This window comes from Rattus norvegicus, chromosome 5 (genome assembly GCF_036323735.1).
Source record: "Rattus norvegicus strain BN/NHsdMcwi chromosome 5, GRCr8, whole genome shotgun sequence".
NCBI classification, from domain to species: Eukaryota; Metazoa; Chordata; class Mammalia; order Rodentia; family Muridae; genus Rattus; species Rattus norvegicus.
In genome coordinates, this window is record NC_086023.1 from 133,717,073 (window position 1) to 133,744,681 (window position 27,609).

General features: G+C 40.0%; 1 protein-coding gene across 2 annotated transcripts; it reads right to left on the reverse strand.

Moving 5' to 3' along the window:
• Window positions 1-27,551, reverse strand: Cmpk1 (cytidine/uridine monophosphate kinase 1). 2 transcript variants are annotated; one of them, NM_001025655.1, is made up of 6 exons: window positions 27,261-27,524; window positions 6,522-6,668; window positions 3,794-3,946; window positions 2,509-2,585; window positions 2,075-2,171; window positions 1-1,110 (listed from the first exon to the last, which is right to left on the reverse strand). In NM_001025655.1, the coding sequence occupies exons 1-6, from the start codon at window positions 27,426-27,428 to the stop codon at window positions 1,069-1,071; spliced, it is 684 nt and encodes a 227-aa protein (NP_001020826.1). In that variant the 5' UTR covers window positions 27,429-27,524; the 3' UTR covers window positions 1-1,068. The 2 variants fall into 2 exon arrangements, with proteins under 2 accessions (NP_001020826.1, XP_063143469.1); XM_063287399.1 differs by having other exon boundaries at window positions 1-2,171; window positions 27,261-27,551.
• Window positions 27,552-27,609: the final 58 nt, after the last annotated feature.

Consider the following 27,609-nt stretch of genomic DNA (forward strand, 5'->3'; position numbering starts at 1 on the left):
TTTTTAATTTTTTAGAGAAAGAAAATCACTTGGACTTTCAAACTTTATTGAAAAAGCAAGCAGGAAGGGAATCAAACATTTATAAGATATATTTATTATCTTTCTGACCAAAGTGCAATGATTTTTTAAAATCTTTTAAAACAAGTAACCATGAAAAACATATTCCAGAAAATAAAATACAAATGGGATTTTAACCACTAGATTGCTTTATCTAATTTATTCCAACTCTGTATTTAGTCTAAGAAACAAAACAAACAAAAAAAAACTTGAACAAATTATTATTAAAACAAGAACAAATTAGCATAAACTAGTGAATGCGTGTCAAGAGTCTACTTCTAGGAACTATGCTAACATTGGCTGAATGATGACTAGCTCTGTGTCCCAGAGCACAGGAACACAAGTCACTCCTTGTGACCCTTGCCCCACAGATGATGTCAGAAGACAGCTGACAATCCTGCCAGGCTCTGAAGCTCCTGTCCCGACTCAAACCTTGGAACAAAGACTTTGCACAAGCTGTAGTAAATCAATCTCTACGTTTTAACTTTCGACAGGAAATGGTCAGTCATCTGATAAATAGAACATTGCTAGGAATCCATTTTCTGAGTTTGTTTACTAAACACCTTGAGCAAGAACCAGCTACACATAAAGTTCCTTTAAATTTGGTCCACAAATTCACTTAGCAGGTTGGAAATTTTAAATGTGCAGTAAGAGGAAGTGGAAATCCCAAATCCCAACACACTGCAATTACAAAAGGGATACACATGCATACTAAAAAGAAATTGTCTCCCAGAAGGCACAGACATAAAAGGGATTAAGGGGATAGTCTTTTAACACAGACAAGAATTAGCTGATACCCTTCTTCATTTTGTGAGCACCATAATACCTAAAATGATTTAAACCTGAATTCACTGTGCACTGTGACCACAAATTAAAAAACACATAATTTGTCTTACTATATATTTCTAGACATTAATTGAGATGTAATCTTAAAACTGCCTTAAAAGGGGGCTGTGATAGCAGCTATCAAAGCAATATTCAAGCATGATTTCAAAGATGTCCCAGGGTTAGTTAGCCTTCTTTGTCAAAAATCTTCATAACGTCACCAAAAACCTGTCGGGGAGAAAGACAATTTTAAAAGCAGATATTGTTAAAACACAGTGTAGCATGTTTGAGGTCCTGGGTTCAAGTCCCAACTCCAAAATTAAAAATAAACGAAATACAGATAAAAGATTGTACAGCTAAGTTCCTGTTCAAAAACATCAATTTTGTACTGATTTTAAACATCATAATTTCTTCCATTCCTTTCACTCTATCAGTAAGTTAAACAAAGCACATAAAACTGTGAGCTTCTGCCTTCCATTTTATTAAAATGCTTTTGGACTAAATGTGCTTCTTGATGGGCTGCTAGCAGTCTGCTAAAATACAAACTCCAACAACAGAGTCATCCTGATTCTAAATGGCCAAGCGCTCTCTATCATGTACCAAACGACTCCCTGCTACAGGCAGAAAACAAGAAATCTGCGGGTGACAGATTTGCTCAGTGAGTCCTCCTCAGAGCCTTGCTTTGGCCAGTGATTTCAAGAGAAACAAGACTGAGGATTGGGGAAAGGGAGAGTAGATGAACTCAGAAAGCAGTAGGAGCATCTGCAGGCAGGGACTGACAGACACTGAGCTCTGAGCAAGACAGAGAGAGAGAGAGAGCTGCATCCTGGGAAACCTGTACCTCAGGAGTTCTGTGTTCTGTAAGAGAGACCAGCTGGGGCCCTTGGCTATGACGTGCCAGTTGTGCTACAGATTTTAACAATGAACAAGATCCAAATCATTGTACTGAAAATACCAATCTTTCCCTGTTTGAGAAAAGAGGTTTGGAATTAATAAACTACCCACTTCTTGTGAAAAACAGGTCTGATGTTATAAAACCCATTTCAGTCTTACTAAAAAAAAAAAGCACATTTCACAGTTAGCCTCAAACGTCTTGAAAAGCTAAGTCCTATCGTTTAGAGTATCTTTTCTTTATACCTACCCCAGTGGTCACGTTTTTTATTTGCTGCAAGGACAAGGCAGATACACTTACTTCATCAACAGACTTAGAAGCGTCTATTTTCTTGACTTTGCCCATTTCTTCATATAGGTCAATAATTGGTTTTGTTGATTCAAGATAAGTCTGAATTCTGCAAAAGAAACAATTATGGGGCTGGGGATTTAGCTCAGTGGTAGAGCGCTTGCCTAGGACGCGCAAGGCCCTGGGTTCGGTCCCCAGCTCTGAAAAAAAAGAACCAAAAAAAAAAAAAAAAAAAAAAAAAAACAATTATTTCACAGTTGTAGATTAACTGTCCTCCCTCTTGCACACTATAGAAAGGTTGACAAGAGAGTCTGATGCTTTCTCTTTTTACCCAAGACACTGTGCCTATGTGAGAATGACATGTTCTTTTTCTCAACAAAATAGAACAGAACAGAACAACCCGTTCGCACGTGCAGACCAGGAATGAGGTGGTAAGGCTGAGGTACCTCTTTTCCAAGCTCTCTCTGTTGTCATCACTCCTACCACTACTTTTTCCCCTTTCAAGACATCGGTCAATACAGATCTAAAGAGACAGAAGTAAAAAGTTATGCTTAAAAAAAAGCAGAAAAGAAAATATTTTGAAGAGACTGAAACAGAAAAAAACCACAAAACATTCTGCATTAAACTGAACGTGTCTAAGTCATTAATCAACATGCAAAATCTTTTTAAATTTAAACATGTGGTACAATTTATATAAACTAGGTTAAATAAGTACAGATCATAGTAAGAATTCATTCATGACTCAGTTTTTCCTGCTGTGTTTTTTTCAAACGGCAATAAAAAGAAGATCTGTGTGGGTATGGCTTCGTCTCTGACATATTATTAACTCATTAGGGATGAATTATGTGCCTCAAACTTTGTACCATTTTTGCTTACTTTACAATAATTCCATAAATATCCAAATATTTGAGTCAACATATTTGAATAAAGCATCTCTTGTTAATCGTGAATACACATTCCTTAGTTATAAAGCTGTGGTAACATTCTAAAGTTAACTTTGAAGAATAAGTGAAAACATATTTTTAAGAGTTGGGAGGAGAGAGCTCCATTTTAAAACAACTCAAAAGCCGTGGCAAGCCTTTAGGAGAGGCACATTTATAATTCAACCTAAGAACAGCCTACTTCCTTAAGGCACTACTTCAGATTCAGGCTGCTGGCGTCAATTGAATACAATTTATAGCATGGTGGTTGTCCAACACAGTCAGGCTTTTTAATTAATGATTCTGAGAAATTTGTTTACTTATTCAAAGGTATGTCTGGGTTTGCTATTAAAATTGTTGGGGGTAGGAATGGAGAATTTATTCTTGCTATTTTCCAAATCATTTTATTCTTGGACAACAAATTCCTCACAATAGTAGTCTTCTCCACTTATCCAGATCTGTACCTTCTAGTAAACAACATACCATTCCAAGCAGCACACACTTAAGCAGCACTCCAGCTTCATAACCTAACATTACTATATATGATGTTTATCAAAACAAACAAAAAACCAACTTGACTTTTCCTCTATATAGAAAATAAAGCAAGCCTTAGGGTCACAAAGCTACCAATACTGATAGCCCTCAACATTCTATTAACAAGGTAATGCTGTTCTGCCCACCCAATCTAGTCACTCACTGGATATATATGCTGCTGCCAACAGAATATATAAATGAAAAAATCCTTATTTTTCTCTAACAGCTGACCACCTATAGCTGGAAGCCCATGAGGACAGATGAGTATGTGCATTACCTCATTATTACAGTCAAAAAACAGAACAAAAGATACATCTGCTTTCCCATCCATGGTCTTGTTCCAACCCTGAAGGTTGTCTTGATTTCTTGGAAAGCCATCAATCAAGAATTTATTCTTCTGAGCATTGGCAGCCATTGTTTGGTCCATTTCCTAAAAGCAGAAAGACTTAGGCTCAATACTGCATCACCAAAGGGCAATTTCTTTCCCTTTATTTTTCTCTCTATGTAGTCCTAGCAGTCCTGGAACTCACTCTGTACACCATGCTTCTGCGTATCAAAGGCACACACCACCACGCCCAGCTAAAAGACAATTTCTTAGGCAGAAGAGCAGGCAGGTGGCTATTTGCTACTTTCCCCTAAGCCACAGGCATGGACGGTACACAGGGAAACAGCCTAGGCAGAAATGACCAACTTCTTGACATGGCTGCTTCCTGGAGAGACTGTAGATATGTGTTCCCCTATTCTTCTTGTTCCCCCACTTCTGCAGTTTCCATATCTTATGAAACATATCCTGTAGTGTGCATACTGAATATCCTCTGAAGATTCATGTGTTTGTTAAAAGCTTGGTCTCTGGGTGGGCCTACCTTCAAGAGAGTGGCCTCATTGCTCACTGAAATACACTTCTAAAGACGACTAGGGATCAACATGTCTAAACAGAAGCAGTGTCAGTGCCTCCCCCCCCTGTCTTCTGTGCCTTAGCTTAAGTGCAAGGCCATGTGCACCACTTATCTCAGAAGAGCATATTGCCTAATGGCATTGTAGTCATTTTAGTTTTTATAGATAGGCTTTATGGTGTTAACTCTGTAATGTTTCTGTTCTGTCCTTGTCCTTATAGCAAGTGTCACTTTATGATGGAGATAGGCAGTTTTTTTTTTTGTTTGTTTGTTTTTTGTTTTTTCCGGAGCTGGGGACAGAACCCAGGGCCTTGCACTTGCTAGGCAAGCGCTCTACCACTGAGCCAAATCCCCAACCCGAGATAGGCAGTTTTGTTCAAACACCATAAGAGTGCACTTGCACAAAATCCTGGCCCTTTTATCTTTTTGCTTCCTGGCCAAGAGGTAGTCTTCTTTACTGTGAGTATCACTGCCACCTAGCATCCCTACCAGTGGGCCACAACCATGTCTACTGAAATAAGATGATAGGACAGTGACAGCTCATCAGCACAGCGCATACGCCTTCTCATACAAGCTAACCTCAGAGCTTTGCTGTAACATCTGTGCCGCTCACATCTCTCCCTCTCTAATCACTGTGCTATTGGAGGAAGCAGTTCTGGTTTTTTGTTTTTCAGACAGGGACTCACTATGTAACATGGTCTGGTTTCCAACTTGAAGAACTAGGGCTATGTGTGTGCACGACTGCTCACTGCTGAAAACACGCTCCTTCTATCGGGGCTCAAATTTACCATAATTCAAACCTAATAGCTGCAAGCTGGGGAAGCACTCTATTACTGTGCAACATCCCAGTCTTTTTACTTTTTGTTTGTTTATTTATTTATTGAGCAGGATCCCACTGAATTCTCCAGGTTAGCCTTGAACTCAGCCATAGCTCAGGTCAGTCTTGACTAAGATTCCTCTGACCTTAGCTTCCCAAGCCTGTATTACCAGACCTGCCAACTTGTTAGCACTATTAGGACTCAATACCAAAATAAAAAACTAGGAGACAGAGATAGACAAATCTCTAAGTCTGAGACTGGCCTGGTCTACACAGAGAGCTACAGGACAGCCAGAGCTATATAAAGCTTGTCTCAAAAGCAAAATAAGATAAAATTATAAAAATCTCAAGTTAATCATACCTAAATGGCACTGGCTACCTCCGAACACAGACAGCACAAGTGCGACACATTCAGAAATATTGCGAAAACATATCTCATCATCTTTTTCCAAAGCTAGAACTTATACAGAATATGGGAGTAATATGAACAGTAGATGTAATCTTTAATCTGTCTAAATCCTTGGCAGACTGTGTAAGAGTCATTCTACAACCCACGTGTCTCCAGTTACACCCAAGATTCAATATTGAGATCCATTTACTGCTTCCTTTTCCTAACAATGCAATTCTGTTTCACTAGTTTTGTTATGTCAAAATACCTGTTACTGATTAGTCCTAGGGACCTGCAGGAAAGCACTACCTACCAAGGTAGGGTGTGTGTGAGTGAGTGAGTGTGTGTGTGTGTGTGTGTGTGTGTGTGTGTTAGTGTGTGTATTTTCAATCTCACATTGAAAATAGCAATGCATTCATGAGGAAAATAAAGAGACTTTAAAACAGAAACAATGAGAACAACCGTGAATGGGAATCACAGCAGGAGAGAACACATTCAAGAGAAGGGAGGACAGAGCAGTGGAAGGGAGAATAACCACAACGGGAGAGAACTGTTGCATGCTGGAAAGGATGGGTCCTGGAATCCTAAGAGGCAGATGCAGGAAGATCCCTGACTAGGTAACTTCCAGGCCAGCCTGGGATACATGAGGCTGTTTCAGAAACAAAACAACATATACCTATGTGTACGTTATGCTGGGCTATAGCTGGCCTTAGACCAAGGCAGAGCATCCTGGCTACTGTCAATTTCTTCACAGTGAAAGCACTTTCCTACACTGCCATTTTCAAAGACCACACTACCTTCCATAATCAAGAAATTTAATAGTCTGGTTTCTCATTATTCAAATGAAGTTGAATTTAGCTTCTTATGTCCCTGGTAGTTTGAACAAGTTGGTATTTATGCTTCTTACCCTCTTTAATAAACTGATGGTTATCTCAACTGGTACAATCTTTCCTTCTTTAATGTACTTTTCAATAAGTTCACCATACTGTGAATCTGGATTCTTCCTTTCATCACGAAGAAGCTCTCCTGCAGAAAGGTGTGTGTAGCCATATTTCTGGAACAAAAAACATATAGAAATATCAGCATTCATTCAATCCAGTGACAGGGATATACATAACTTTATGTTAATTTCTATTATAATTTTCTACAATAAAGTAGTTTTGCTTATGGGGTAAATAAATACTAAAAGAAAATTTAAGAGATTTTATAAATTCCAGTTTGCTTATTAGTAAACAGACTTATCCTTTTATAACTACGTTTGCACAATGAAAGTACCTCAACATTCATCCAACTAGTCAAAACACTGACATCTCACTGTACTTTTTCACAAACACAATCCAAGTTTAAATGTAAGAATGAAAATATCTACCAAAAATCCGAAACTCAAAACAAAAAAGTCAGTATGTCTAAACTGACCTATATATCATTTGGGTTTGTGCAAGCGCACTCTTACGGTGTTTGAACAAAACTGCCTATCTCCATCATAAAGTGGCACTTGCTATAAGGACAAGGACAGAACAGAAACATTACAGAGTTAACACCATAAACCTATCCATAAAAACTAAAATGACTACAATGCCATTGGCTGATCCGCTCTTTTGAGATAAGTGGTGCACATGGCCTTGCACTTAAGCTAAGGCACAGAAGACAGGGAGGGAGGCACTGACACTGCTTCAGTGCAATAAGGAGACCACAGTCTCAAGGAAAGCCTGAATTATGAAAAGCTTCCCCATATGAATTTACATGTCTACTTCTACTAATGAAAAGAACGACACAACCCACTCTCAAATATTAGGATATTCATATTTAATACACATTCATACAACATACATCACTCAATTCTTAAGAGTCCTTCAATGCATTTTTATCTTGTGTATATACTTTATAACTTGAAGGTTAAGGTGTGAGGTAGACCACACCATTACCCAACTCTTAAAACTGTTTCCTGGGGGGCTAGAGCGATGGCTCAGCGGTTAAGAGCACTGACTGCTCTTCCAGAGGTCCTGAGTTCAAATCCCAGCAACCACATGGTGGCTCACAACCATCTGTAATGGGATCTGATGCCCTCTTCTGATGTGTCTGAAGACAGCTACAGTGTACTCATACACATAAAATAAATAAATCTTAAAAAAACAAAAAACAGGGGTTGGGGATTTAGCTCAGCGGTAGAGCACTTGCCTAGCGAGCGCAAGGCCCTGGGTTCGGTCCCCAGCTCAAAAAAAAAAAAAAAAAAAAAAAAAAAAAAAAAGAAGAAGAAAAAAACAAAAAACAAGTGTTTCTCACCCAGTGTGGTAGTATGTATCGAGGGGCTGGGGCAGGAGAACTCTGAATTTTAAGGCCATTAAAAACAAACAAACCAACCAACCAACCCCAGGTACTTCAATTGAGTTTTTTTTTTTTTTTTTTTTTTTTTGGTTCTTTTTTTCGGAGCTGGGGACCGAACCCAGGGCCTTGCGCTTCCTAGGTAAGCGCTCTACCACTGAGCTAAATCCCCAGCCCCTCAATTGAGTTTTTTAGAAAGCTCCAAATGATCAAAACTATCCTGAGCTTTCTGCTGCATCTTCATCCTCATTCTATCTCCTGAAAGGACTGGTTATATTTGTTCTTGCTCATGAAATAGTAACGTAGCAATAATGCTATCAGCAGAGGAAATAAACTCTGAAAAGGATATTTGGTGCCTGAACTTAGATATAAATTTGGATGAAAATAAAGAAACCGGGTTGGGGACTTATAGCTCAGTGGTAGAGTGCTTGCCTAGCAAGCGCAAGGCCCTGGGTTCGGTCCCCAGCTCCGAAAAAAAAGAAAAGAAAAAAGAAAATAAAATAAAGAAACCATAGCATAGCATCATCATGTTTCTGTCTCATCCCTATAAGTGCTTATAGTAAGAGAATTTATCAGAAATGTTAAAATTGCCATCTGTTTAAAGAACTCCTGCTATTTATTTACAGAAAATAGAAATGTAAAATTGTTCAATCACTTCCACACTGGTTGCTAAATTGCCTGCTTCATCACTGAGCATAGGCAGATGTCTGAAAGTTGAGTACTAAAGGGCTTTATGAAAAATGAGTGTGACCTACTCTCCCACTTACTATGTACACTTTTCAAAAGCATTTGCCACCAGTGTCCACAAATGATGGCAGCTTCCTGTCACACCTTTTCTGCTGGCTCTTGCTTGGAAGCTCTGCTTGCTGCATGCTCGTCTCTGGCCAAGTACTTACAGCATATAGTTAATACTGGACAATGCAGAGACAAACAGCTCTACTGACAGCACATGCGATAGAGAGTGCTCTGTGGTCCTGCAATGTGAACCATACAGTCAGAAACCTGGCAGGTAATTTACATTACGGTACTCACCATTTCCTGACATCAGAGGACTCAAACTAGCAAGATTATGAATTAGAAAATGGGATTAGATCACTTTCGGAAAAAAAAGAAAACTAGTTATAAATTGGACCTATAGACATATAATATACACATAAACGGTACTGTAAAAGCAACTTTTTAGAGTTTATTTTTGAATTTTATGTATATATATACATATATGTATACATATATATATGTATATATGTGTGTGTGTGTGTATGAATGACAGTGTAGATCTGTGTTTGTGAGTATTGTGCCTGCAAAGGTCACAAGAGTGTTGGTTCTTCTGTAGCTGAAGTTATAGGTGGCTACGAGACTGACAACATGAGTGCTGGGAGCCAACTTCTAGGAAAGCTTAAGCACTGCAGCCACCACCAATGTAAGACAACTTTACAGTCTGTCTGAAAAGCAAGTGGCATTGCCGACAACATCAAAGGAGTACATCTCAGCATAGCCATGTCAACACCCTGGGTCTATGTCCCACTTTCTCGTTGACATTCCATTTTTACAGTCTCTTAACCTGGTTCATTTTTCTACTACATTCTTCATAAGGATTTTACTGAAGCCATGCTCTAAGAGAATTTCAACAGCAAAAAAGTAACCATCATTTGCAAACTAGTTACCATGGAACTGGGCTGTTATTAAGTGATCAGTGATGGCAAATCTGAAGAAAGCAAAAATAGATATTTCTGGCCTTAGCCAATTTTTTCTCACATTATTTTTTAGCAAGTAAAGCCTAGTGATTCTCATATTCATAAGCACAGCAGCTTATAAGTCCTATAAACTACAAGGACAATAGCAATTATTAGGTATTATTCAACTAAGATAGTTTTCTAGTGACTAATATCCAAGCCCAATGTAGTGAGGGTATCTATCTAAGCTTTAAGATTTCATCTTTGTTCTTCTAGAGGTTGAAAAGAGCTGAAGAGATGTCTTGGTTGTTAAAAGCACTTGCTTCTCTCGTAAAGGACCTGGATTCAATCCCTGGCCCAACATGGAGACTCGCAACTGTCTGACTCCAGCTCTAGGAGATCGGATCCCTCTTCTGGCTCCACAGGCACTGCATGAATGCGGTCCACAGACATAACATGCAGGTAAAACATCCATATACACAACTTTTTAAAAAAATATTTACTTACTTACTTACTTATTTATTTATTTATTTATTTATTTATTTATTTATTATGTAAGTACACTGCAACTGTCCTCAGACACACCAGAAGAGGGCATCAGATCTCATCACAGATGGTTGTGAGCCACCATGTGGTTGTTGGGAATTGAACTCAGGACCTCTGAAAGAGCAGTCAGTGCTCTTAACCACTGAGCCATCTCTCCAGCCCACACAACTGGGTTTTTTAATCAATTAAATTTTATTTTTAAAAAGCAAAAAAGCCAGGTATTACATTAGGGTATAATAGCTAAGTTGGCAGAGTGTTTTCTACCATGTGTGAAGTCCATACATCTAACATACAACACGCCATTAAAAAGGCATACTAAAGCATGTGGTGGTGTACACCTTTGATCCCAGCACTGGGGAGGCAGAGACAAGTGGATCTCTGTGAGTTTGAGACCAGCCTGGTCTACAGAGTAAGTTCCAGGGCAGCTAGGATGGCACAGAGAACTCTGTCTTAGGGGTGAAAAAGGTATAGTGATACAGGCTTCTAATCTCAGTGCTTAGAGGTGAAGGCAGGAGGATCAGAAGTTCAAGGTCATTCTCAGCTTCTAACAAGTTTGAGGTCAGCCTAAGATATATGGAACTCTGTCTCAAAAAACAAAACAAAACAAAACAAAACAAACACAAGGTCAGCTCATGACATGGCTCAGTGGGTAAAGATATTTGTCACCAATCTTGAAGACCTGAGTTTGATCACAGGATCCACAAAGTGGAAGAAGAGAACCAACTACCACAAGCTGTGCTCTGACCTCCACGTGTGGATCACTGCACAAGCAGGAGTATGTGCAGATACACACGTAAGAAAAAATACATAATTGGGTATAGTGGCACTTATAGTCTCAGCACTCAGGAGGCAGTGGCAGGAGAACCACTCCATGTTTGAGGCTGGCAAGGGCACACAGCAAGACCCTGTCTCAAAAAGAATGACGACAGCCAGGTGCACGCCTTTAATCGAGACAGAGGCAAAAACAAGGATCTCCCAGTTTGAACCAGACTGGTCTACAGAGTGAATTCCAGGATAGCCAGGGATACACAGAGAAACCCTGTCTGCGGGGGAAAAAAAAAGGGGGGGGGGGAGAAAGGGAGGAAAGAGTTTTGAAAAAGAAGTCAGAGAGAAGGAAGAAGAAGAGAAGAAACCAAAGAAAATGAGTTGTAAAGCAACACTTATGAACCAAGCATGACGGTTCAATTTGGAGGATGACAAGTTACCATGGTCTCAGTAAGAACAAAGCAGTACTCTTTAGCACAAGCAGGCAGATGTCAATTTAATCTACTCCAACCACTGAGGCTTAGTCACTGTTTTACTGCTTCGAAGAGACACCATGACTAAGGCAATTCTTATAGAGAAAGCATTTAATTGGGGGTTGTTTTCAAGTTTCAGACGGTCGGTACATAATCAAGACAGGAAGCAGAGAGGCATGGCACTGGAACAGTAGCTGAGGGCTTTATGTCCTGAACCACAGTGAAACCTCAAACTCCTCTCCGCCCCAGTGATACACCTCCTCCAGCAAGACCATACCTCCCAATCCTTCTCTCACAGTCTACCAAGGAACAAGACATTCAAATATATGAGATTATGGATGACACAGTCATTTAAACTTCCACATTTTAAAAACATTCACTTTTTAAGCAACTGCCTTTTCTTCCTTTCAAAATTTAGATAATGCTGGGATCTGGGACATTCCTCAGTGGTACAATACTTCACCTGGCAGGTGAAAGGCTGTGGGCTCAACCCTTAATACTAAAACTACACACAAAACTTTAAAAATTAGATATGGTCCTATATAAAAAAAATCAAAATTAAAAAAAAATTAGGAGAGTTGGTATAGACCTGTAATCTCAGAACCCAGGAACCAGAAGCAGGAGGGATCAGGAGTTTGAAACAAACCTTGGCTAAGTAAAACCCTCTCTAAAAGGGAAAAGAAGAAGAAAAAGCAGAGTTCAAGACACAAATGTTATACCAATACAAGGACTGTGAAAGCAGGAGTATTCAAATGCCTAGTGCCTCCTCTTTCTATTACTGTAGAGTTTAGAAAGTGACATTAGACTGCTGTGTGAAATGAAGAGGCCTCTCCTTAATCTCACAGAAAGAAGACAGCAGGAATATATGCTACACATACAGCTTTAAAGCAGTTGAGCAAATAAAATTACTCAGCATCTAAAAACAAAACCAACACTTCTTGCTGGATATGGTAGCACTTCCCTTTACTTGAAAGGCAGAAGTGTGCTAACTAACCTCTGTGAGTTCAAGGCCAATATGGGCTACAAAGGGAGAGAGACCCTGTCTCAAAAAACTCCTTCATTATTCCTGTGTATATGTATGTGGGCGCTTGTGGAGGTCAGAGGACAACTTGTGAGAGTTGGTTCTCTTCTCTTCTACCATGTACATTCTAAGGCTCCAACTCTGGCTAGTCTTGCTAGCAAGCACTTTACCTACTAAGCCCTCTCTGGCCCTCAAAGTCCTTATTATTTGGGGGTCTGGAGAGATGGCTCAGTGAGTAAGTGCTTGCCTACAAGCAAGAGGACCTGAGTTTGGATCCAAGTACTTAAATAAAAGTGGGGCATAACCATACACAATCTACAATCCTAGCATGGGGACCAGAAAGCAGTCACAGTCTAGCCAAAATGGCAAGCCCCAGGTTCAATAAGAAATCACCTGGAAAACAGGCTTGCACAGGGCATGGTGGCACACATCTTTAATTCAGCACTTGGGGGGCAAACGCAAGAGGATTCTCTGAATTCCAGACAGCTTGGGCTACACATTGAGACCCTGCCCAAAACCGAAACCAAAGCTAAGTCTACCAAAGTCTGCAAAAAGCTTTAAATACTGAGGTTCCAAAAAACTGGCAATACAAATATTTCTGTGCATAACAACAAAAACAAACAAAAACCCAAAAAACATGAGCCACAATAAGAATTTATTTCTCTTGTTTGTTCATATTTTCTGCTTACTCTTTTTTAAATCAACCAGCAGTGACTAGTCAGGAAATACTCATTTGGGAGGGGGGCAGTAAGTAGGTCTAAAGCATTTGCTGCACAACCGGATTCAATCCCCAAAGCCCATGGTGCAAGGAGACAACTGATCCCAAAGGTTATCCTTTGATCGCCACAATCAGTCTATGATACATACGTGGATACTTGTCTTTCTACCCAACACACACACACACACACACACACACACACACACACACACACACACACACACACATAAAGACAGGTGACAGGTGAGATGGTCCAAAGAGTAAAGGTGTTTGCTGCTAAGCCTCAGGACCTAAGTTCAATCCCTAGAACCTATTTAGTGGAAGAAGAAAATCAACTCCAGCAAGTGGTCCTCTGATTTCTGCACACAAGTATATACAAACACATGTAAATTTTAAAATGTAATAAAAATAGTGATAAAACAAATTTAGGAATAAACTTAAAATACACTATGTAAGAATTATATGAAGAAACGAAAAGAGAGGGGGCATAAAGCTGGGAAAAAGATATACCCAGGGAATACCTCAGGAAGCTGAAAGGAGGGGGTTGGGGATTTAGCTCAGCGGTAGAGCATTTGCCTAGCGAGCGCAAGGCCCTGGGTTCGGTCCCCAGCTCCGGAAAAAAAAGAAAAGAAAAAAAAAAATTTTTTTTGGGACTGGGGATTTAGCTCAGTGGTAGAGCGCTTGCCTAGGAAGCGCAAGGCCCTGGGTTCGGTCCCCAGCTCCGAAAAAAAAAAAAAAAAAGAACAAAAGGAAGCTGAAAGGAAGGAGTCAGATACATTGTATACATGTATGAAATTTTCAAAGAATAGGTTGGGGATTTAGCTCAGTGGTAGAGGGCTTCCCTAGCAAATGCAAGGCCCTGGGTTAGGTCCCCAGCTCCGAAAAAAAAAAAGAAAAAGGAAATTTTCAAAGAATAATAAAAAAGTATTGAAACCTATGAAAGATTCCTACTGAAACATTTGTGTTTTTATATATTAGTCTAAAAATGTACCTCCTACTGGGTGGAGGCAAAGGGGATGGATCAATGTGAGTTCCAGGCCAGTGAGAGCTACATTTAGACCGATAGATAGATAGATAGATAGATAGATAGATAGATAGATAGATAGATAGATAGATAGATAGATAGATAGACAGACAGACATTGAAAATGACTGGAATTTGTCTGTTTATTTTGTAGTGTTGGGGATCAAACCCAAAGCTTCTGAAAATGGTAGGCAAGGGGCTCTGCCACTGAACTACCCACACACCAAACATGTTTGTTTGCTTAAAAAACAAACAAAAAAAAAACTTGATGAATTTATTGACAAGTTTCTAAGAAATAAGCATAAATAGTCAAAACTGGAAATAATATTTACAAGTACAAATGAGGACTTGCCTAACTATATACGAAGCATTTTAAAACAGGCACTAACAAAGCAGTTCTGAAACAGAATATATAAACAGTCCAAATGGGAATTCAATGATAGTAACATTAAAACTCAGTGAAGACGGACTGGAGAGATGGCTCAGAGGTTAAAAGCACTGACTGCTCTTCCAGATGCCCTGAGTTCAATCCCAGCAACCACAGGGCGGCTCACAACCATCTGTAATGGGATCTGATATCCTCTTCTGTAGTATGTCTGAAGACAGTGGCAGTGTACTCACATATATTAAATAAATAAACCTTTAAAAATAAATGTCTCAGTGAAGAAGCAGGTGCAGTGACATGCCCTGAAACCCTAGCACTTGGGACGTGAGAAGAGCCAAGAGGATCAGACTCAGCTTCCTAGTGAGTTTGAGGTCACTCTGGGCTATATGAGACCTAGATACAAAACAAAACAAAACAAAACAAAACAAAACAAAACCCTTACGAATCAGTGAAGAAAATGAGTGATATGTGTACACCATTTCAATGAGTATCAATTCATAGAAAAGTCAGATCCTTATCTCATCACTGGCAAATGTCCAGTTACTTAAAGCTCTAAAACAAAAAGCAAGAAGTACTAAAGAAAAAGAATTCTGAGATATAGACAGATGTTGCTAAGCAAAGTCAAATAACTTGGGTTTATATTTGATCATATAAAAACTTCTGAACAGGGGTTGGGGATTTAGCTCAGTGGTAGAGCGCAAGGCCCTGGGTTCCGTCCCCAGCTCCGAAAAAAAAGAACCAAAACAAAAAACAAAAAAAAAAACTTCTGAACAGAGAAAGGCTTCAGAATTATAAAGGAGTTACCAGGGAAATTGAGGCAGAAAGACCTGAAGTTTAAGGCCAGCTTGGGCTACATAGCAAGACTATGTCTCAAAAAGGCAAAGTGAGTTTGGTGTGTCAGCTCATAACTATAATCCTAGACCCAAGGAGGCTGAGGCAGGAGGAGTATCTTTAGTTTGAGACTAGCCTGTGTTACCTAGTAGTTCAAGGTAAGACTGGGCTAAAATGTGAGGCCTGTCTCAAAATATAAGGAAAAAAATCCAAAAATCCAAAAGAACCAAAACCAACAACAAAGGCTAGGCAACAGCTTAGAAGAAACTATTTTTACAGCCAGGCAGTGATGGTGCACACCTTTAATCTCAGCACTTGGAAGGCAGAAGCAGGTAGAGATCTTAGTTTAAGGTCAGCCTGGTCTATAGAGTGAGTTCCAGGATAGCCAGGGCTACACAGGAAGTTGGGGAGAGGGGGGGAGGGGACGGGAGTTGTCAGTAAATCTAAGTTTCAGTTTGCACATCTTTTGACTCAATTCAATTTCTAGGCTGGTGAGATGGCTCAAGAGTCACTTGCTACCAAGCCTGGTGACCTGTATTCATCCCTAGCCACAGCAAGCTAGAAGGAAAGAAGAGGATGTCTGATACTGGAGTTAAAGAAAGTCCTGAGCCACCATGTGGGTACCTAGGATCTAAGCCTAGGTCCTCTCCCAGAGCAGACAGTACAAATTGTCCTTTGACTTCTATATACCCATATGCAATAAATAAATGGTTTTGAAGATTAACAATTTCAACAGGACCATAAACTCACTTCACTATTGTCCAATGGTAGCGCTTATAACCACCTTGTATCTCCCCAAATCTGATTCCAAGAGAAAGGGAAACTGAACCTGTACCATCAACACTTGCTTCAAATGTGAAAGGGGATCATTTAGAAAATGACAGCTTAAGGGCTGGAGATGGCTCAGCAGTTAAACACTGTCTGCTCCGGAAGAGGACCTAGGCTTAGATCCTAGGTACCCACAGGGTGGCTCAGGACTTTCTTTAACTCCAGTATCAGGGAATCTGACATCCTCTTCGGATGTCCACAGGCACAAGGCATGCACATGGCACACATGTATATATGTAACAAAAACACTTACAAACTTATAATAAAAAAAACTTAAAAGAAAATAACAGCTTTAGAGGAAAGTCTCCATGAACTTCCCCCAAACCGAAAAATCAACTCAAATGTTTAGATAAAATTTTCTCTGAAAAGTGATCCATCCCATAAACAAAGGAGAAACCAAAGTACAATATAGCAACACACCACATGGGCATGGAGTCAAGAGTTATAGACGAGACAGAAAACAGTCCAGTTTCACATCCTAGAAACAGATGCAAATTTAGAATTCATGAGATTACCCAAAGGTTTAAAAGGAAACATATTCAATGAGGCCTGGCTCCAGACATTAGAGTTCAAAATTATAAACAAAACATTTGAAAAATACCATGTGTATAGATATAGTGGACAACATACACACACCATCTCAAGCTCCAAAATGACCTATCAGAACTGTTCTGCTAAGCAACCTTTCTCAACAACAAAATAATCAAATACTGCTTATAGAAAAGAATCACCTTCATTTTTAGTTCAATAACCTATCTTACCAGAAAATATAAGTAAAATCATTTGCTTTTGAGAATTTGTGCATATTATATTTTGGTTTAAAATTTACCTTCATAAATATATTTACTCATTTTAAAAGTCAATCTAGGAATATATATTTTGTTTTGATGGAGCCTCACTTTATAGCCCTGGCTATCCTGGAACTCTCTATGTAGATCAGGGTGGACTGAACTCACAGAGATTCACCTGCCTTTGCTTCCAGAATGCTGGGATTAAAGATGTGTACCACCATGCTCAGCCCAAGAATATATGTTTTTGATTAAATAGCAATCAATCCTAATCTAGCCTAAGATCTAATGTTGAATATGGATAACTATGTCTACTTTTAAACTGCAGAGCAAACAAGTTCTTGATTGAAGTGTTCATCAAGGGAAATGCCATAAAAAGGGACAAACTCATAGAAAATATTTTCTATAAATTTCTTTTCCTACCACAGCTACACACTGAAAATGGGCACCTTCTCCCATCAAACTAATCTGATTTAACTAACTAGAACCTATGCTACCTCTTCTTTTCTTTCTATATATTATCCCTTCTCTATCTGTCCTCAACTCCAATATAGTTATCAGTTATTGTCTTCTTTGTAGTCCTGAACTAACTTACCAAGTTTTTAATTCTCTGCATCACAAGCATGAAAAAGTACACCATGAGTAAATATTCAAGATATATTATTACCTGGTCATTAAAACTTCCTCTCCAAGGACATTACAAAAATAAAAATAAAAGGGCCCACAGGATGAGATTATGTTTTACAATTTAAAACTTTAGGTGCAAGGCTGGAGAGATGGCTCAGTGATGAAGAACATTGGCTGCTCTTCTGGAGGACCCACCACCCACATGACAGCTCCCAATTGTCCACAACTCCAGTTCCAGGGTAAACTGAAATGTGCTGACTTCCTACCTAATACAGAGAAAACTTGGTCCAGGTCTCCTGAGCCCCACTGAGAATTAGTCCTTAACGGGCCTTAGTAATTAGACCTTGACACACCTTGGTGACGAATGCAGACATGTAGTTTTAGCCTTCAAGTTTCTGAAAGGTCTGAGTGGGAGAGTTGATGGAAGGAGGGAAGGATATTTACTGAAAGAGAAATCCCAGGAGGAAACCTTCCATATACGAAATTAGAGTTTATGAAGATTGTATCCTTCCTGTGCTTGGATGACGCCTTTGGAATAAGTGCTAATGATGGCTTTAGCACCTAGCAATGAGTTCCCTAGTCACAAAAAAAGGAATTGGGGCGAATTAACTTCAGAGTAGTTCAGGGACTGTTCTAGAATTCCATTATACAACTTACCTTTCCAAGGAATTGCATCCTTATCATTAGCGTTGTACTCACACCTGTAGTGCACAGGTAAGTCCAGCATATACTCTGTATTAGTACAGTTAAGCAATAACTGTCTGAAAGAAGGTGATCACCTCCTAGCAACCAGGCTGAGCATATGTACTACTCAAGTTTGGCTAGGTTATGGAATAGCGATCCCCCAAACCCAATGGCATAATATAACAAGTTTTATTTCTTACTTATGCTGCCTACTTATTAAGGATACATGGCCTGCTATGACCTTTGACTCACAGAATCTGCTGGTGCACATTTAAAAGGGGACTCAAAGTCAACAGGGATGTGTAACACAGGGATGTACTTGAAAACTTCATCCCCACACAAAGAACCAGGTGTATCTGACCATCTTGATCCTGCCAGATTCTGGCCATTTGCTTGTTTCATTTGCTTCAGAAACACTGCCATTTCTACTTGCGTTGCCCAATAGTCACTAAATGAATAACAAAGATAATCTTCGACCATCTGAAAACCTAAATTAACCATTAAGTCAATCACACGATCCAAACTTATAAAGTGCATCTATGCTCTCAGTAGACACCAAGAAAATGGAAATTCATGTTATGATCCACCTAAACAGTATGTAACGATATAGGTAACTATACTGTGTGTTTAAACACAAGTGCTTTCCAATAGCAAACACCAATGACTAATACATTCTGGAAGCTCCAAACAGGAAGTGGGCAGGAAGCAGTCTTTCACATACCCAAAAATGAGTATATCTGCTTCTGAGTATGTGGCATACTCCAATGATGAATGGGACCAACTTACAGGTCTTTTAGAAAAGACTGACAGAAACCAGGCACAGAGACTATGTTTCACAGGACCTTTGTGAGGAAGTAAGTTACAACTAGTCCTTTTGCCTTTATCCAACTGATATTTTGTTAACTTTCTTCATCAAGCAGAACAAAACTGTCAGCAGCGTCTCTCCAGCTACACCTGTTCTCTATTAACTTCTAAATGCTCTTATCACATGTTTAGTCTGTAAAAACATTCTTGATTTGACAGGTTAAAGCAGCTGAAATGTTACAGCAAATACACTCTCATGCAGCAACTGAATTAAGTTATTAGCTTAAAAGTAACAAGACCTAGAACATGGCATAAAAACAAGAGAGCAAGCCTCTGCACGCGCTCACTTTTGTTCTCTCTCTCTCTCTCTCTCTCTCTCTCTCTCTCTCTCTCTCTCTTTCTCTCTCTCTCTCTCTCACACACACACACACACACACACACACACACACACACGGTGGGATAGGAATGCCCATGCAAAGCCTCCCTAGCATGATTTTTCCTTTGTAAAAACAATTATTTTTATTTCAGCTGCCTGTAAGTACACCAAGTATGTGCCTGGTACCCATCAGAGGGCATCCAATGCTTTGAAACTGGGGTTACATACAGATGGCTGTGAGTCACCTTGTGGGTGCTGGGAACTGATCCCAGGTCCCCTGTAAGAGCAGCCAGCACTCTTAATGCTAAGCCACCTCTCCAGACCCTGAAGTCATTTTTAGAAATGCTCTGATTTCGATTCAAAACCAACTGTTATAAGACTGTACTTGTGTGTGACTTTGAGGTCTTTCACAAACACAGTTTTAATAGCATTTGAACTGGAACACATCTAGATTAACCAAATATGGTCTGTGGAACTTCAATCCAAAGGGAATAAATCAAGATTTCAAGGAGAATAAGGATGTGGAAATAACTGATATTGAAGAAGAACAATTTAGGGTGGACTGAGGAAGAGACTAATTTTAATGTTTTGTTTTGTTTTCTTAACTGTTAGATCCAGACACGATCCGGCAGGCCTTTGGTCCCAGCACTCTAGGTAGAGGCAAGTAGATCTCTGAGCTCAAAGCCAGTCTAGTCTACAAAACTAATTCCAGGACAACCAGGGCTATAAAAAGAAATCCCATCTTGGAAAAAAAATTACTATTAGCTCCCTTAACCCAGAGGAGCTGGTGGTTATTTTGGTATCCTGGTCTGAGATTCACAAAGGCCATGAACTCTGATATTGTGAATTTCACATTGCTAGGCCCACATATGACAAAAAGCAATTTAAAGGAGGGTTTACTTGGGCTCACAGTTTAAGGGAATAGTCAATAATGGGAGAAGGGCAGGACAGTAAGAGGATTCCCAGATGTTATAAAAATCCAGGAAACTAGAACAGCTCTCCTCAGCTCACCATCCAATCTGATGAGAGTTTTTATAACAAAAGGTGGAGGGGTTGGAGATTTAGCTCAGTGGTAGAGCGCTTGCCTAGCAAGCACAAGGCCCTGGGTTCGGTCCCCAGCTCCAAAAAAAAAAAAGGTGGAAAAATAGAAAAATTGTTCTCCTAGAAAACTTAAGGTTCTCTGGTCTTTGAATTCTAAGTACCACCAGCTTCTTTGATTCTCCTGTTTACATACGGCCTCTCATGGCCTCTCAGCATTTACAAGTGTGAGAGAGTTCTCCAAATACAAACCCTTTTACATGTTTTAATTACATCTCTTAATAGCTGTGTTCCTCTGGAAAACTCAATTTTTTCCCAAGTAATCGTAAGTAATTATCAATTAAAATAAAATGCAGATACTATGAGGCACCAATCCACTTTTATGAATCCAATAAACAAAATATCCATACACAAAGTTACATTTACAAGAAAGCTCACTGAAGCACAATTAACAGCAAAAATACCCATAGAAACTGTTCTGAATAGCCATCAAGTGAAATGGTACAACAAATGCTATGACAATATCCAGAATATTCTGCAGCTACAAATAAAAATCTATCAAGTACATAGAAAGCCCTAAAAGACTAAATGAACATGATTGATTTAGTTCTGGGGGAAAGTGAATAACCTATTAGATGTAAAAGTTTTAAATATTTCCAGTCAATGGCTTGGCTCATTTGTTGCTCTTATGTAGAGAAGTGCAGTTTGGTTCCAGTACCCACATGGTAGCTCACAACTGTATATAACTCTAGTTCCAGGAGAGCTGACACATTCTTCTGGCCTCAGAGGCAGCAGGCATTTATGCAGTATATGCAGGCAAACACTCATCACACACATAAAATTAAAACAGGAAGTCTGTTTTGTTTTTGTTTTGCTTTTTTTAGATACAGATAGGAAAGCAGTAAATAATGGTAACCTCTAGATGGAAAGAAACTGATCTTGTCTCTGACATGTACTTTTGCAATGTAAAATAGAAAAATATAGTAGAAGTTCTTCTCACCTCTCCTAAAATATGAACAAAAAAAAAAAAACCTTATGTTAACTCAGAAGACAGAAGCAAGCTGACCTCTGAGTTTGAGGCCAGACTGATCTACAAAGCCAGTTCCAGGACAGCCAGGACTGTTACCAGAGAATCCGTCTCCAAAATCAAAACCAAAACCAAAACCAAAAAGGAAACAAAACAAAAAGCAAAAGCAAACAAAAAACCACTACCACTAAAACAAAACAAAAAAACCTTACCTTACAACAAGCACTCTTTTTTTTATCTTTTTTTTCAGATTGTTAATTTCTTTTTTTTTAAATTTATTTAATACTTAATAATAATTCTTTGGTTTCCGGGCAAACATCCCCCTCCCCCCTCCCCTTCCTTATGGGAGTTCCCCTCCCAACCCTCCCCCCCATTGCCGCCCTCCCCCCAACAGTCTAGTTCACTGGGGGTTCAGTCTTAGCAGGACCCAGGGCTTCCCCTTCCACTGGTGCTCTTACTAGGATATTCATTGCTACCTATGAGGTCAGAGTCCAGGGTCAGTCCTTGTATAGTCTTTAGGTAGTGGCTTAGTCCCTGGAAGCTCTGGTTGCTTGGCATTGTTGTACATATGGGGTCTCGAGCCCCTTCAAACTCTTCCAGTTCTTTCTCTGATTCCTTCAACGGGGGTCCTATTCTCAGTTCAGTGGTTTGCTGCTGGCATTCGCCTCTGTATTTGCTGTATTCTGGCACAACAAGCACTCTTAAATAGTGTTTCTCCAAGAGTCAAATTTTGTTGCCTTTTTAAACATGCCTGGGTTTTTGCCTGCATGCATGTATGTGTGCCATGTGAAAGCCTGGTGCCTGTGAAAGTCAAAAGCCTGGAACTGAAGTTACAGACGGAGTGAGCACCATGTGGGTGCTACCAATCTAACTAGTGCTCTTAAGAACAAAGCCATCTCTCTAGCTCCCAAAGGCAAGTGTTTTGTAAGCCATTTCTTTTATAGACTCTTTATAGCTTTTAATTTTTTTAAAAAAACCATCCTTTAAATCCTATCCTACTGAGAAAAAAAAGTCCAACTCTTAAAAGACTAGAATAAAACTAAAGGTCTACCAGATTTTTCTTTAGCTCCTTATGAATGTGTGTGATGAGTTCTGGATTTTGAAATGAAAAGCTTTTAAAATTCTGCTAAGCGTAGTTTCCATTCATTCACTCGGAGTAAACAAAAACATCTCAAAGACAGGTCTTATTCATGTTAGTCCAGAAAGCTACTTGGGTGCCCCCTAGAGACCAAATTTTTAAAATGTATACAGCTTCATGATATATTAATGTCTTCTGCTATCACTTTTAATCACCAAGTACCTATTGTGTGCTAGGTACAATACTCAACAACAGAGACAAAAAGATAAATAAAAATCAAGTTCTGACTTCTACATGCCTAAATTCAATCTCATCCAAAACTTTTCTAACCATAGTATGCGTCATCCATTCAAGAAGGCTCTTAAGGAAGTTATGACACAGATGATAAACATAAGCTTTACTCACTACTTATGTAAACAAAATGTTCATAGTATGTGAGAAAGAAATTAAATATTCTTTCCAACCAACCCATACAAAATTGGGGATGCTATTTTCAAAAGTAACTTTAGGTCACAGTACTCTAGTTTATTTTTGACCAAAACAAATATAAAGCTTAATTTTTTTTTGATTTATTTATTATATATAAGTACACTGTAGCTGTCTTCAGATACACCAGAAGAGGGCATCGGATCTCTTTACAGATGGTTGTGAGCCACCATGTGGTTCCTGGGAATTGAACTCAGGACCTCTGGAAGAGCAGTCGGTGCTCTTAACCGCTGAGCCATCTCTCCAGCCCCATAAAGCTTAATTTTTAAAAATGAACAAGTGAGGCCTGATGACCTGACTTCCATCCCTGAGCTCACATAAAGGTAAAAGGAGGGAGCCAACTCCACAAAGCTGTCCTCTACACATGTACCATAGTATGTGCACATACACTTAAATACACACAACATATTAAGTAAGAAATTTAAATGATACAACATCCCTCTGAATCTTAGGAAAACATCATTATATAATAATTTCACTGAATAACTTAGTTGAAATAAAAGTATTAGAGACTTAGAAAATAGTATAAAAGAACAAAGATTTGGAAATAATTAGAAAATAAAATTAAACTGAAAGGACAACTATAAATAAATGAGTGAAGTCAATTCCCAAAGCTCTCTTAAAACTTCTTGCTCCAGTAGGAGACACAGTAAAAGGCTCTCTCTCCATCTGACCTGCCCTCCCCTCCCCATGGAGCAATTACCAAAGTAGAGTGTGACTCCAGAAAACTTCCAGGTTCCCTACAACACTCTCCAACTAACTCCAATTCTCCAGAACCTGAGGGTCAGGTACCCTCCAGTTCTGTATCCCGGAAACCAAGGTGCACTTCTGACAGCACATGGTAGCATACACTTCCAGTCCTAGCACTTGGGAGACTGAGGCAGGAAAAGAGAGTTTGAGGCCAGTCTGAGTGAGGGTAAGGAGACCATACCTCAAAACAAACAACACAACACAACTTCTGGCAGCCTGAAGATCTCTCCAAAGAAACAATTCTGTAACCAACCACATCTCAGGTACCCTGTAAACTAAATTTGCTTAGATGACAGTTGGCAAATTTAACATTGAGTTATATAACATTTTCCCTACAGGAAAAAATTAATTTTAAAACTTGCCATCTTTGGGGATTATGCTCACAGCTGCCTGCCTGCATAATGAAATATTGAGCCAAAATGCACTCACAAAGGGTTTGGGAAATGTCTGACTTACCTGACTCCAGACATCCCAGTGTTTATTTAAGCAGCTGAAGAACAGTCATTGTTAAATTATACATCTGAAACAGGAGAGTATCCGACGGATGCTTATGGCAACTGGAGTCAACAGCAAACAGTTCAAAACAATCTATTCTAGATGGCCTGGTGAGACAGGCCTAGAATCACAACTTTTTATGACATTGTGCCAAAAGAACCACAAGTTTAAGGCCTGCCTTAGTTATAAAGTAAATGCTGGGACAACTTATTAAGAATTTTAAAGTAAAAAGAACAAAGGGAGATGCTCTGTCACAGACTGCATGCCTTTCATGTTTGAGACCCTGGGCTTCACTGTCAGTGCAACCAGAAAAATGAACAAAAACAGAACCAACAACCCACGGCTTAAGTTCATATAACTGCTAAAGTCTTAAATAGTAAGTAAAAGAATAGATCTCAAAAAAAAACCCAAATCATCATGGATTCTGATAATTAACAAGTATTATCAACTACTACTTCACAAAGTAGAAATACTAGTCACTGACCACAGAGATTTTTAATCCAGTGGAGTAACAGGTATTATTAGATTGAGTACAGACATTTAAGGAGATAAATTCAGAAAGTATTTGGGTGCACTCAAATATGAATGCACCTTTAGGGGCTATAGAGTTTGGCTCAGAGGTTAAGAGCACTCACTGACTACTCTTCCAGAGGTCCTGAGTTCAATTCACCACAACCACATGGTGGCTCACAACCATCTGTAATGGGATCAGATGCCCTCTTCTGGTATGTAAAGAGTAGGACAGTGTACTCTTTTTATTTTTAAGTTTGTTTATGTGTTTGTTTATTTGTTTGTTTGTTTATTTATTTATTTATTTAATGCATATGCGTATACTGTCCCTGTCTTCAGACAGGCCAGAAGAAGGCATCAGATCCCATTACAGATGGTTGTGAAATTTATTTATTTATTTATTTAATGCATATGCGTATACTGTCCCTGTCTTCAGACAGGCCAGAAGAAGGCATCAGATCCCATTACAGATGGTTGTGAGCCACCCTGTGGTTGCTGGGAATTGAACTCAGGACGGCTGGAAGAGCAGTCAGTGCTCTTAACCACTGAGCCATCTCTCCAGCCCGACAGTGTACTCTCTTAAAAATAAAAAGTACTGCATCTCTAAAATAAAAATGACCAGTTTCAGATAGTAATCTTATAGTGATCTTATACCAGCCTGCTGTTCTTTACAATACATTAAATAAACCTGCTGTCTTTCCAAAAACAAATTAAATGACCGATAAAATAAAACCAGGAAGCTTAAACATTTGCATCTATGTGCCAGGTGTGAGACCTCATTTAACAGTCACAAATACAAAACAGACATTTCTATTTTCTTCCTTCTTACAAAGGAACTTAAACTAAAAGAAACTTCTCTGGGGCTAGAAAAAAACAATACCAGAGTCAGGTCTTGAAGCGCTTACCTGTTTTTATTCTAAATCCCTACTCCCTCCTTTACCATGCAATCTATATTTTAATCATTTTACTTATAAAATAAACCTGAAACCATCCACTTGGCATTTGGCTTTTTTTTTAAAGATTTATTTCATATATTGAGTACACTGTAGTTGTCTTCAGATACACCAGAAGAGGACATTGGATCCCATTACAGACAGTTGTGAGCCATCATGTGGTTACTGGGAATTGAACTCAGAACCTCAGGAAGAGCAGTCAGCACTCTTAACCACTGAGCCATCTCTCCAGCCTGGCATTTGGCTTTTTAAAAGGTAAAACAAACAGAAGTAAAAATAAGGAGAAAAATTATACGTTCTTTGTGATTAACTGGTTTTCAAAAGTCATCTGTCATTCTAAATACAACTGTAAAACATATAACTTTAAGAACACATTATTCTATATATTGTGGGTGTTCTTTAGAGAATAGAATATAGGACAGGAGTTGAATGTATGAATGTATGAAAACATCCAAAGCAAATATAGGCCACAGCCTATAGGAAAAGAAATTATTTATCAAGTTCTGGGTCAAAACTTTTTACCAAGCACTCAATTCAATGGTGAAAGTTGGATGTTTTACCCCAACTCTGATTGCCTTTTCTTTCTGATTGTCTTGTTTCCTTTAAAACACTGCCCAAGACAGTCCGTTAAGCCTTCCTCACCACATCCTAACAGCTCAGAGGGTAGAAAATCGGGGTGTGTACCCATACCTGCTTGAATTAGAAGTCTGCCTCTCTCCTTGTACATGCCATCCCTGACCTCAAATACTAAAAGAATGGAACTGGTAAACTTATGTCAAAACTTTCATTGTATACAGATATTTGTGTGGGCAAACATTCTAGCCACAGCTCGAGAGTGAACATCAGAGGACAACTCGGGGGGGGGGGGGGGGGGATTGGTTCTCTCTATGTGGGTCTCAGGGATGGAACTTAGCGGCAGGCGCCCTAACCCGTTCAGCCATCTCTCCAGCCCTAAAGTAAACATTCATTTTAAATAAGAGTATTTTATAGTTGGGTGGTGCTTTACTTTCTCGGAGAGCAGAGTTTCTTATATGATTAGACAACTGAGGTTCAGTGAGAGTGAGTGACTCACTCGTCCAAGGAAAAGGCGTTGAGTTGGCAGCTGGGCCAAAGGTTAGTGCCTGGGCTCTCACGGCTCCGGTACTTTAACTACCACAAGATCCGGGTCAGGTTCCACGAGGCGGATTAGCCGAGCACTGACAGCCAGGGATGTAGCGAGAAGAAAAGACCCCGATCCCAGAGGAGAAGCAAGGGCGCGCGGAAACAAAGCGGACACAGCGGCGCGCACTCGCAGACTCGACGCCCCTCGGCCTGGGCGCGCGGTGGCCGTCGGGACTCGTAGTCCGCTCCCCACGGCGGGGGGCGCGGCCGCCAGCGCGGCTGCTCCCTCTGGCCCCGGCCCGCTCAACCCGGGAGCTCTCCGCCGCCCTCCCACACGTCCTCACCTCAACAATGCGCGCGCACTGGGTCCCCTTGCCCGCACCGGGCCCGCCCAAAACGAACACGACCAACGGCTTCATGAGTTGGAGAGGGAAGAACCGCAGTCCGCGGGTTAGCGGCGGGAAGCTCGGGACCAGGACGTGCAGCAGCCAGCGACGACAGCTGCTCAGCATACAACGCGCCTCTGACAGCGGCCGGCGCGGTGGCGCGGGCGGGGCGGCAGGGAGGGGGCGGGCTGAGCGGGCGCCGGGCCCCGCCGCCAGCTGCGGGCCGCAGCGACAGGAAGGGGCGGGGCCTCTGTGCGCGCCGACAGCTTCCGCTCGCGATTCCGGTTCTTCCTAGCGTTGCTAGAGA